The sequence below is a fragment of the Branchiostoma lanceolatum genome, chromosome 5 (assembly GCF_035083965.1).
Source record: "Branchiostoma lanceolatum isolate klBraLanc5 chromosome 5, klBraLanc5.hap2, whole genome shotgun sequence".
Lineage (NCBI taxonomy): Eukaryota > Metazoa > Chordata > Leptocardii > Amphioxiformes > Branchiostomatidae > Branchiostoma > Branchiostoma lanceolatum.
Window position 1 is genome coordinate 14,900,401 of NC_089726.1, and position 12,516 is coordinate 14,912,916.

Below are 12,516 nucleotides of genomic sequence, written 5' to 3' on the forward strand. Positions count from 1 at the left end.
ATACAATGATTTTGCAATTGTAACAAAATCTGCTGCTCAGCTGTTGCGTAATTCCAGATCCAATGCGAAAGCCACAGTGTTGAAATAGTTAGAATGTGTTACAGCCATTACGTAAAAGAATTGCTTTTCATGCCCTGCCACACAGTCGACTAGCTTCCGCCGTTTTTGTTGATCGACAGAGGGTTGCAGAATTTAAAGATCGTCAGAGACTTAAGCATGTTTTTCACACAAGAATCTATTCCAATGGACGGGACTTGGGGACGTGAACATCGGCCAATATCAGAAAATTGCACAAAGATTGAAAGAATACTGGGCGTATTAATGCGAAAAATGCCATTTACAATTAGCAGACTCATCGGCCGATCGATTTTCGTGCTGTGTGACAGGGGCTTTACCCATATGTTACAGTGAATTCATTACTAGTTTCTATGAGAAGACGAAATTAACATTACATTTGCTTTGTAGACGCTTAGCTATATAAATCTGAAGATAGAATACTTTCGCTATTTAAAATCAAATGTTGGAAGTGTATTAGAATAACTCAAGATCAAACACAGTGTATCCAGTATATGTGATGTTATTGAAATCCACTACAGCCTACAGTATCTACAGTCAGATATTGATAGCTAATATTAAGTTGTTATTTATCACTTTTTTTGTTTAGATCTTTTTTTGTTGCTTTTTGCTTATTTCTAGTGTGTTGTAGATAGAATGTAATGCTGCAATATGCCATATACACTCTTAATTTCACTGTTAGATTTTCATATGAATTGTTAGATTATTAGATTAGTTGGCAAAATTGTTAATGAAGACCAAAAAAAGATATTTCTAATTCACAGTTACTGTGTCGGATACATGTATTACAAGTTTCAGTCTTTGAGACGTTGTAATGTCATGACAGGTGAAGTACATGAAAACAACAAATATATGCATGTCCATTTGTTTGTTTTTGTTATATTCCCTACATCCAGTCATCATGCCTGTAACTATATACAAGTGTCACAGTGTGCTTGTTTCACTTCCATTACAAACCTGCACAGACAAAAGGAGGTACACATGTAGAAGGGAAATGTCTTTTGTTTCTTACTTGAGTGTTATTTGTGGAAAAAGTTTGTTTTTTTGTTCACCAAATTAACACTTGATTATAGCATGTGCTCCCTCCGCACAAAGTCATGTTTTGACATTGAATAACAAATATCACAAAGATAACAATGACATAACATAAGGAGAACAGAAAAACCATGCTGATAAAACCAGTTTCATTTCTGAAGGTATGGAAGGAGATAGTGTTGGAAGCCTTTTTTTACAATAAGATTGGAGATAATTCTTCATACTTAATTTAGGACAGTGTTGTAGACATGCATTGTATAAGTCCTTTCTTTTAAAATTTGCTGGCGTCATTCCTGTACTAGCTATAGGAAGCAGCATTTACGCTACCGTACAATACAGACCAGCATTTAGGGCAACGTATGTATGAAAATGATTCTAACACAGGACGAAAGCAGCTCTTTGAGCACTCTTAAAGCATGCTTAAAGATTCCGTTTTGGGACTCTTTACGTCACTTTACTTAATACTTACGCGGGCTTAAATGTTATATTTACGCTATCTTTAGGTATGCACTTAAACGTGCTTTGTGGCACCATTTAAGCAACCGTTTAAACAATGTGAACTTAGCTTAAATCTTAACTTTTACGCTACGTTAACTTTTAGCATCGTAATCTTTAAATCAATAGACATACGCCGCATTTAAGCCTCCGTAAATCGTACGTCGTGGCACTCATTTAAGCGACGTTTCAGCACGGTAAAATAAGCTTAAAACCAAATTTTTGGTCGCCGTAAAGCTGTTGTAAAGATCTATCTTTAAACTTTATTCAAGCTCAATTAATGTCCCTTAAATTCTGTTGTGTGTGCTACATGCACGTGTTTGTGCTTGGGTCTTTAATTTAATGTTCAGCATCATTTCAGGTATCATTTCAATTTGTGTATTTTATTTCAACGCCAGCTGCTGAGTCAGTCATATTTTAGCTCCGTCTTCAGCTTCTAGGTCTTAAGGTCCACTCAACACGTTTTATCTTGAGATCTGCATTCCTCACTCAGCCCTCATCCCTTCAGAAGTCTCAGGCCCCGTAGCCCTCTTCAGAAGGATGGGAGGGGGGTGGGGGGTGGCAACGACGAAGTTTCCTTCGGGCATACCATCCCAGCAGCCAGCTCTTTCGCCTGTCCGACACTCTCTTGGATGACTTCCTGTCCTGTCTGCAAGGGTTCTTCAGTCCCATCTCTGTCAGTGCATCTAGTAGTAGACAACACAGTACACCTGTCAGCAGGAATCATGATAGTGGAACGGTGTAGACAGTAGTGGGAAGTTACTGACTAAAATGTAGTTACATTGTCTGAGAGATTTGGAAGGGCTAAGTGTCAGAAGAGTACTGGGTAAGCTGGCTTACCTATCAACAAGAAGGTATCAGAGTACATGTATATTCAAAACAGGTGAAGGGGTACGGAAGAGTGGAGGTCTAAAGCAATTAGATGTTTAGGGAAATTTTACAGAGTGGGGGGAGGAATGATCAGCCTATGGATGTCGGAAATGGAATTGCCCCACATATATGCTGTGCAATATCTGTTTTGAGAACTTGAAAGGACAAATAACATCTTCAACATCTTACCTTTTTATCAGGTCGTCAGCAAGGACACGATTGTGTGACTTCTTCAGAGCATGTGCCAACTCACGAACCTTAACAGTTGAACAGACCAGCCGTTAGTATAAAGACATAATGTTATTGTTGGTATGAACATACATGTAATTGAATTTTAAACATCAGCCAATCAGCAGTGCGTTTCTTCGATGAGCAGTTTTCATCAGAAAGCGACGTCATTCTGCAGGAAATTGATAACAAAGTTCTTTGTACACAAAGACTTAATACCTAGCCGACGTTTGTGACCGTCTGTTACCTTTCTCAGGGTAATACATACTGGTTCCGCTTCGCACTGCAGCTAGGTGTCGCTGCTGCAGTGTGATGAATGCGGGCCCAAATGTGACTGACGGTTGCCCAGAGGAAGGTGACAGTCACCGAAACGTTGCCTTGGTATTAACTCTAGTTGCGTACAAACTTTGTTATCCAGTGATTTACCAACCTGATTAACTATTGGCGGATTCTGAGGAAATGTTATGGTTCTGTTTAATGGTATATAGATCAGACAACTTTGACGAAATAGCATTTGGAGTTCCTGACCTTGTCTGTAGACTTGGACTGTGACTGGCGCCACTGGTACAGCATGTTGAAGCCCTGGGTCTTGTTATCGTACGGGTAGTTACGCTTGATACGCTGCAGAGTGGCGTTACTTTGCTTCAGCGCCTTGCCGACAGTTTCCCAGTGTTTTCCCAACTCGAACGACAGCCAGTCTAACAACTGGTTGTTCAGTGGGTCTGAAAAGGGAGAAATAAACAGTGCTGTGACGTCACTTTTCCTGCTATAAACATATGACGTAGCCCTGATCTAAAGATGGGCCATGCATCTTATTGATAGCATTTGCCCATGCATGAAGGAAAGTAGAAAATTTCCCCACATAAGTTTGGGCATCACTTACATTAGGTTAAACAACGATCATTGCTCACCATTTGTGATGTCCACATGCTTTGCTCTGGTCGCTCTTTCAAACCGCTTCTCCATCTGTGAAAGTATGATGTAGGTTGAAAAAATGAACACTTGGAACGCCTAGTTTCATTATGTAGAAGACGTGGAAAGCTAGAAATTGCAGACGCCCAAACCAAACTTACGGAAGGGTACCTGTAAAATGCCTAGACCAATGAAATGCAACTGTCCCGGCCCAATCAGAAAAGGATTCGTTTTATAGCACCGCCGCATACCTTGGGTAGTGTGACCGCCATGGCGCACAGGAGTCTCCGCTGTCCTCCCGGCTCCTCGGCGTGGATCACCAGGGTGCCCCGGTAGGTCGGGTAGGCGCGATCCGCGTATCTATCCCGCGCCTTTATCCAGAACTCGCACACGACCTGCTGGTTGGCATGGAAACGCATAGCGACTTCTACCCGACCGTCCTCGTCATCGATAACCAGGTTCCCGCCAAGACTGATGATAACGGACTGTCCCTCCAGCAGGCCGACTTCTTCACTCACGGGGGAGATGTCACAGAATCCTTATGTAAAACACAAACATATTATAATCTGAGCAAACAGCATTGTGTCAAGGCAACGCATACAATGAAATAAGTAGACTTTTTTTTGTTTAATAATATAGCCAGTAGTCACTAAATATTTTATGGTAATCCTTACCTGCGTTTTTGAGCTCGTCTTCCACCTGTTCCATGGTGTTGAGTGTGGCACACCTGACCACAATCCTGTCGGGGTCGTGCCCGTGCCTGTATAAGGTCCAGCACACCTGTGTCTCCCTCAGTACCCTGTCTACCCGCTGGGTCAGGTCCTCCAGCGGCCCGGGGACCTCCCGGAGTGTCCTCATCACCATGTAACTGACAATGGGAGCATGGCAATACATTACCATTGTCATCGAAGCTCATCATTGTTGGTAGTGATCATAATACAATGCTGAACTTTCTTCCAACACTAAGGTACATACATGATCAAATTTTCGACGACCACTGTCGCCTTCTTCAGGATCAATATTTGATCAATTATTGATACTAAAGAAGGCGACAGTGGTTGTCGAAAATTTGATCCCGTGTATACCTTAGTATTGGAAGAACGTTCAGCATTGTATTACATTACCATTGGGTAAACGTTAACTGATTAACCATTCTGTGTCTTGTGGTGCGTGAATGTTGCTGTAGTGTCAGAGGGTTAAGACATCCAGTGGTATGTTGTATGGTGATGTAACGTTACACAGTTTTCTAGTGTTTTTGTGACAATGTCCACGTTACCCGTCCGCCAGTTTGGTAGGCTGGAACGTGACCTCTGTGTCGGCCTCGTGACGTGACAGGTTATTGACCTGGAGTGACCACCGCTGGGTGGCTCTGTCGTACATCATGACGTGGAGAGCGTCTTTCCTGTCTTCCCGCTTCTTAACCTGCAGCGCGATTAATCAATGAAAAGGGCGGTACATTTAATGATTTGTTCATTGGAACACTATTTTATGGCCAAAGACACGGGCTTTTAATGTTAGAATCTTCGAGACAAGACTCGTACACCTCCCACCTTACCTTGTCAAGTAACATCTGACTATACGGCGCCTGTGAAACTCTCTGGACTGGGGTGGGGATGGCTGGATCTCTCCATGGGGGCAGAGCATTAGATACAGCTGTGATGGGTATATCAAAACAAGCAGGCATTAACGGTCATTGGCAATCAAACAGTAAAAACACAAAATGCCTTGTACAGGAATGAAACGTAGCCTGATTGAATCGTGCTTTAGTGGCCGGGCCCAGCATCCGGCGTCTGGGGAGGGGCCATTTTAGACCCGGGCAGCAGAGTTTGCGTTACACAGACCAGGATGAAACGGTACTGTAGGTAATCAACCAGTCAGAAGTGTGTTGACACTACGCCAACCGCACTTTAGGGTTTATGTGATCATGAAGTGATTATAGAACCTACTACTACTATAGACCCTACGTATCTAGCCTCCGTTGCAGACTCCTCCTGGCTTCAGTTTTCTTTTTCAAGTTACCGTTTTCTTCTTATTTTTTTTCGTATTGCTGGCCGGGAATGATAAGAAAAATATAATCAGAAAACGGTAACCGGAAAAAACAGCCGGGAGAAGTCTTCAACGGAGGCTACCACTTACCGGCCTCGTGGTGCGGACAGGGCAGGGTGACGGTCACGGCCCTGCGGAAGGTGTGGACGGGCAGGTACACCACCGGGCCCATGGTCAGCAGCCACTCGTACCCCAGCGGGTCCCGGTCCTTCAGGTCATGCACGAACGTGGTCGTCGGGCGGACCTAACGGGAAAAAATTAACGTTGTACTGTCTTTTAACACTTCATTTTAAGTACGTTGGTTTATCAGTGTATTGATCTTTGATTAAAAAAATGCGATCCGTATATGTGTGCATGTGTGTTGTCGTCTGTGAATGTTCGTCTCTGTTTCCTAAAAATATATTTACTTCAAGAGTTAGTCTGCCTTTCTTCTTCCTTTCGGGATGTGACGACCACTCCAAGGCGACCCTGTGGTCCACGGATGATTTCACGCTGCCCCCTGTCGGCTCCAGGATGAAGTGCTCTCTCTTCAGGCGCAGTACCACGGCGAGGAGACACAGCCTGTGCAGTTTCAACTGGGCGAAAAAGCCCTACAAAAGAAAAAGACATTTTTGTGGAATTAGCTACATCTTTTTGATAAGTGCATCAATGCGAATATACAGATGTAAGGCAACTTGGAACAACAAGGAAATGCATATGTCAGTATTACCTTGTAGTCCTCAAACTGAATATCCGAGTGTCGAGCACGCACCAGCCGCCATGTCTCACCGTCAGAGGAAACTTTGATCGCGATCTCCCGGTGGTCATTGCGAGGTAACGGGCTCCCAGTGTAAGGGACATCTGTAGAACAGGACAGAATTGAAACATGTATTAAAGGTCACAAATGTCTTACAGTACAGTACAGTACAAATCAACCATAGGCTCTTAGTCTTGTTTCCTTTAAGGAAACATGACAACAAGAGATTCCAAGGGCACTGGTGGTACAGATACTGGTTCTTGAGTACAAATACTTGTTAGGGTCTCTCTCTCTCTCTCTCTCTCTCTCTCTCTCTCTCTCTCTCTCTCTCTCTCTCTCTCTCTCTCTCTCTCTCTCTCTCTCTCTCTCTCTCTCTCTCTCTCTCTCTCTCTCCCTCTCTCTCTCTCTCTCTCTCTCTCTCTCTCACGAACGCACGCAGGCACGTACGCACACACACACACACACACACACACACACACACATACACACACACATACACACACACACACACACACACACACATACACACACGCACACACACACACACACACACACACACACACACACACACACACACACACACACACACACACACACACTCACCCAAACACTCACTCACCGACGATCACCGAAGATGGCAGCTCCTTTCCAAACGGTTCAGGCCTAATAACGTCACTGATGAGTTCCTCGTTGCTCCCCACCGTGAGGTGACTGAGATGACTGGCGGTACAAACCCGGACACCCTCCTGGTTCGGGGAAACATTTCACAACAACAGTCAACATTGTTTTCAATAATTTATGAGCTATAATCATGAAGGCCCACGTACTTGTCCTAGTATAGTGTTAACGTTTCAGAATGCTCCCTAACTAGTATAACTATGTTAGAAAAACAAACGAATTCAAATTTCATCCTCTAACAGTTGCTTGACAGCTGAACAAAAGCGTTATAAATAACAGGTCGGTGAACATACGCTACAAGTCGGTGTACAGACGCTACAAGTCGGTGTACAGACGCTACAAGTCGGGATACATACGCTACAAGTCGGGGTACATACACTACAAGTCGGTGTGCATACGCTACAAGTCGGGGTACATACGCTACAAGTCGGGGTACATACGCTACAAGTCGGGGTACATACGCTACAAGTCGGTGTACATACGCTACAAGTCGGGATACATACGCTACAAGTCGGGGTACATACGCTACAAGTCGGGATATATACACTAAAGGTCGGGGTACAGATGATACAAGTCAGGGTACATACGCTACAAGTTGGGGTACATACGCTACAAGTCGGGGTACAGATTGTGTGTTGATAAAGAAGAACTGACTCACGCCTGATCGTTCTACTGAAGCAGAAACGTTGAGATGTTCGAGGACGGACGTGGAGGCCCGGATAACACAGGCCGGATGCGTGTCCTCCACAGAAGAGAATAAGCTGGATGGAGAGAAGGAGCAAAAACAAATAAATCAAATGTCATTAGACTTTCAATTTATTTTTCATAAGGCCACAGCAAGTAAATTTTATGGATGACATCCTCCGCAGACTCCAAAATTAATGAGATAGGGCGAAAAAAAACCAAGGCAGGCCAAAAAAAACAAGATTCCTATATTTTCAAATTTTGAGATCATAGTTCTTGTTAAACAAGAATTGAGGCGACGAAATATGATATCATGACCTACAGGTCTTTTAGTCTTGTATTCAACCAATGTATTAGCCCTGTCTTCATTCATATATAATATAAACCCCCCTTGATTCAACAGTAAACATATCCTTGTAGGTGTGTATACATCTCAATAGACTAACTACAACAAATGCAGAAAAGAGCTTGTTGTACCATCATCTGAAGCAACTACACTGGGTATTCATATGCGATGAAACACCTTGTGTATACAGCTCAATTAACTAGACCCCCCCCCATTATTTATATAATGTCCTTGCTAGAACAACTGCAGAAAACAGCTTCTTATTATACCATCATGGGCAGGAACTACACTGGGTATTCATATGCAATGAAACACCTTAGACTGTCAACGTTTACGACATATTTGCCATTTTTTGGCACGTTGACCACCGTTGGAAGGCAATGAAATTTCTTGTTTTTTATTTCAAAATCAGGCGAAAATTAATGAGCGCGCTGATGTCATCCATAAAAATTACTTGCTGTGGCCTAATTGTATAAGGCTGTGTTCTGTGCGGAAATGATGAATGGTAAAACCTTATTTCATAGATGTGAATAATATTAGTCACTAGGCATATCATTTTCTGCTGTGATTATCTATCGAAGCGTAGGAGTTGTTTTTGTAGAGATCTTGCAATTAGTATAAAACCGTTAGAACTTACGGTAATGGAGTCAAAGTGTTGTCATCGACGTCTCCATTTGTAAGTACATCAGGTGTAGATGCCCCCTTATCCTCTTGGTCCCTGTCATCTTCCTCGCAGTCTACTTCCTCAGGATAATCCTGTTCTCCACCCTCTTCATCCTCACTATCCAATATGTCTGATTCCTCAGCTATGGGTGCTTCTCTGTCTTTGTTGTTGCTCTTCTGGTCGGAGTCATTGACGTCGGAGTCAGCCGTCTTGTCGTCATTGCTCGAGTCCACTTCGCTCTTTTCAACATCCTGTACGTCTTTTTCATCGTCAGGACCGGCCTCACTTTGTCTTTCCTCTAGTTTTGTTTCACCGTGTTCCCTTTCGTCCTCCAACGCGTCTGTACTTTGTTGGGGTTCGTTCCTTTCTTCGCCAGAGGAATTATTTTCGTCTGCCTCAGGCGCTTCATTGTCTTTGTCGTCAGTATTTTCGTCTGTGGCTTCCCTGTCAAGGTCGTCCGTCTCTTCTTGCTCTGTTGGTTCCACGTCCTCTTCTTGTGCATCTGCGTTATCATCATCATCTTCTTCACAGTGTATTTCCTCGGGTTCTGCGGCATTTTCTTCACTTTCCTTTTCAGTGGTGTTTAACGCATCTCCACTGTTTTGGTCATCATTTCGTTCTTCCTCAAGGCCAGTCTTTTCTTTTTCCATTGTCTCCGAGTCATGGTCCTCCTCTGTAGCCATTTGATCAAGTCCAGTCTCTTCTTTAGTCGCCATGGTTTCACTAGTGTGCTTGTCCCCTACTAAAGCTCATAACGTTTTTTGTGGTCCTCTGTGGCTTTTGGCTCGCTCCTAATAGTTGGGCGAGAGGAAATAACCTGGTAATTGGGTGCTATCATTGTGTCAGTATTTGGTAACTATACACTTGTAACGTCTTTCTACAAACAAACAAAATGGAGGGGGATCAAACATTATGTTGTGACAGAGACTAAAGACAGTAAGATGTGGTCGAGTCGATTATCTTAATATCTGTGATTTTTATGATTCGAACGTTTATGTTGGGGAAAAGCAAGGAGTGGTACTAAAAAAAGGCTAATCAAGTTTGTCCATTGCAAAGTGGGTCATTTCCAACCTATTAAACCACAGCAACACTCTACCATACGTCAGTATGGCCCTAATTATGTGTTTATGACGACTCCTTACCCAGACACTCAACAAGGTCGGTAAACATTCAACTCGTGAAGACATCACGATTGGTGGATGTCTTACCTGTCTCCTTAGCGACGTATAAACAGCACACAACCACTACCGACATTTGCGCACAGTAATGTTTATGGTAGGAAAATATGTCTGAAGCAAGTCAGAGTAGAGAACCGGGAATTAATTGCCAGTCTACCACGTATTGTTTTGTGACTAGTACTGAAAAACACTCATAAATATCTTGCCATGACCACGAGCTTAATGCTGTATATTCCTCACACAGTCATACGAACGATAAACAATTTAAAAGAAGAACAATGACTTTTAATCAGCTGTCAAACGGAATGACTTACACGTAAAACCTGACAATAGTTATTACAGAAATGTTTAAAGCGCTTTGAAACTCTATTATTTGGCACTCGCGAGTATCCACGAAGCAATGCAAGCTTCTAGTTGTCATAAATCTAGAGGTAATACTATACATGTCTGAACTTTTGTTCTATCATTCCTTAGAGAAAAACATGCACCACAGTGACCATGAGACGGCACGTCTGGAAAAAAGTAATTTTCACTGTCATGTTCTAAACACCTGCAGCGGTAGGATTAAGTACATCTGGCACAGGCTGCACAAAAACAACAGTACAGGTACAGTACAATATACACAGCTGTAGTGCCGAAACAACTGCCTTTATTATAGAAATTATACATTATGTACCACAACAGTTGTTCTTAATATAGTCTGAACGCGACTTGCACTATTATTCAAAGGTGCATCGACGGAGATCTCTTTTGACTATGTTGTTGCTGTTGTCTATTTCTTTTTAGTCTGTATGTTTATCAATGAAAACTTATAACTCCCAAGACAAGTAAATATGCCCAAAAAGTCATTCTTAGTAAAAGCCTCTCTTGGCAACTCATTGCAAATAAACTGTTCGAAAATTTCTTTATGCGATTCTAACATGACAAGGTCAAGTGATGTTTTTCCACTATTACTAATCTTTGCGCGGGGATTATTCACATCCGCTATGTCTTAGCGCTAGTAAAGCCCGTAAGAAATGTTACGCCGACAATGGCCCACTGTTCTTTTGACAAGCATTGTTATCACTTACTTGTGGTTATCTCGAGTCCCTTATTGGTCACGTTATGTCCACTCTTGTCCCCTCTTGAACCTCAGATACTTGTGAATCAAAGAAATGTTTAGATATGCACGTCTGGAGTGTCCAAAATAAGTTCTGACCAGGGTCAACACCAAACATAGACCTAAGAAAACAGAAGTCAGAGGAAAGCAAGTGCACCAATTGTCCCGTTACAGTCCGCAATGTCCCCCAGCGTACTGCAGCTTGGAACGGGGCCCCTTGGTGAAATCAGACAGCAAACGATGGAATGCACACGTACCACGTTGTAAAACGGTGAGTTGTGCCACTTCGCCTTTAAATGGGGGGGGGGTATAGATTTCGAAGAATGGATACTGAAATAAAGGTTGGGAATCATCTTTTATAACCACGTATACACTTACATACTAAAGAATATTGCATAAGAATGAACACAAATATTAGCTTTTATTATCAAGTTTGGCATAGAAATAAAACGTCCATGATAAAACACCTACCCTCTCCAAGAATGGACGGGTCTGTTTAGGCGTAGGCATGCTACATATAGTTTATGATCACTTGATGATCCCCCGGCTGATTGTGGGTATGTACATTGTTAACATATGACCATTTATAACTGGTTGACCTCGAGAAGGAAAAGGTCAGCGGGAATGGTGTTTTAACACTTGTTGACAAAACGTCCACATTATGTATGTGCTGAGAAAACAAGATACACTTGTACTGGGGATTTGTGCTCGGTGACGTCTGGTCGCACACAGATTACTTATCTCACTGCTGAACAGCGAGTTCATTGATACCGCTAATGTATTTTCCGTGTAATGATGTGGTTTGTGCTATCTAAAGTTATGACTTTGCCCCTAGTCATTAAAACACAGGGACGGGCGTGTCACCTCTATCAAGGAGGTTTGCCTCTATCTATCCCGTCCCAAGGACAGGTGAGCGCCTGGCTTATGTCGCTAGGCAACTATAAATGTTATCTTCCGAAAGACGGTTATAAATCAATTACAATCCGTAATTGCTAGGATACTCAAGGATCTAATGGGCTACGAACGATGAACGTTGCAACTCTTCATGAACTATTTGTTATGCGGGAGGGAACGGTATTGTCCCTCCTGTGCCGATACGGTTGCCAAGTGTTGGGGTTACGGCGGGTGGATTTTAATAGCATACAGTGTAACAGCCTTGTGCTGTGACATCACATCGATAGTTTCAACAAATTCTGTGGTAATGGTACATACACACCATTTGAGAGTTTGTCCCGTGTGACGTCATCAGTCCAAATTGGAGCTGACATATGCTGGCAGAGGTAATGGTTTTCATCGTTTTGTCATCACAAATCAGGTCGCAATGCATTTCCTTACGATGCCTATCTACTGCCTTGGAAAGGATACGTTTATTCAAGTACAATTCTCAAATAAATGGAAAATGGTTTCAACATACATGTATATTTCCAAAGTATATCTTACGTTCGCGGACTTTAACCGATGTTGACATCT

At 42.7% G+C, this 12,516-nt stretch overlaps 1 protein-coding gene across 1 annotated transcript; it reads right to left on the reverse strand.

The window, feature by feature from the left end:
• Positions 1 to 1,949: 1,949 nt before the first annotated feature.
• LOC136435378 (death domain-containing protein 1-like) lies at positions 1,950 to 11,243 on the reverse strand. The gene is made up of 15 exons (XM_066428836.1): positions 11,018 to 11,243; positions 8,743 to 9,560; positions 7,734 to 7,836; positions 7,017 to 7,143; positions 6,371 to 6,501; positions 6,069 to 6,251; positions 5,752 to 5,905; positions 5,171 to 5,268; positions 4,892 to 5,037; positions 4,290 to 4,483; positions 3,867 to 4,153; positions 3,615 to 3,669; positions 3,232 to 3,425; positions 2,665 to 2,732; positions 1,950 to 2,291 (listed from the first exon to the last, which is right to left on the reverse strand). Exons 2-15 carry the CDS (start codon positions 9,483 to 9,485, stop codon positions 2,138 to 2,140), a joined length of 2,637 nt encoding a protein of 878 aa, XP_066284933.1. The 5' UTR covers positions 9,486 to 9,560; positions 11,018 to 11,243; the 3' UTR covers positions 1,950 to 2,137.
• Positions 11,244 to 12,516: the final 1,273 nt, after the last annotated feature.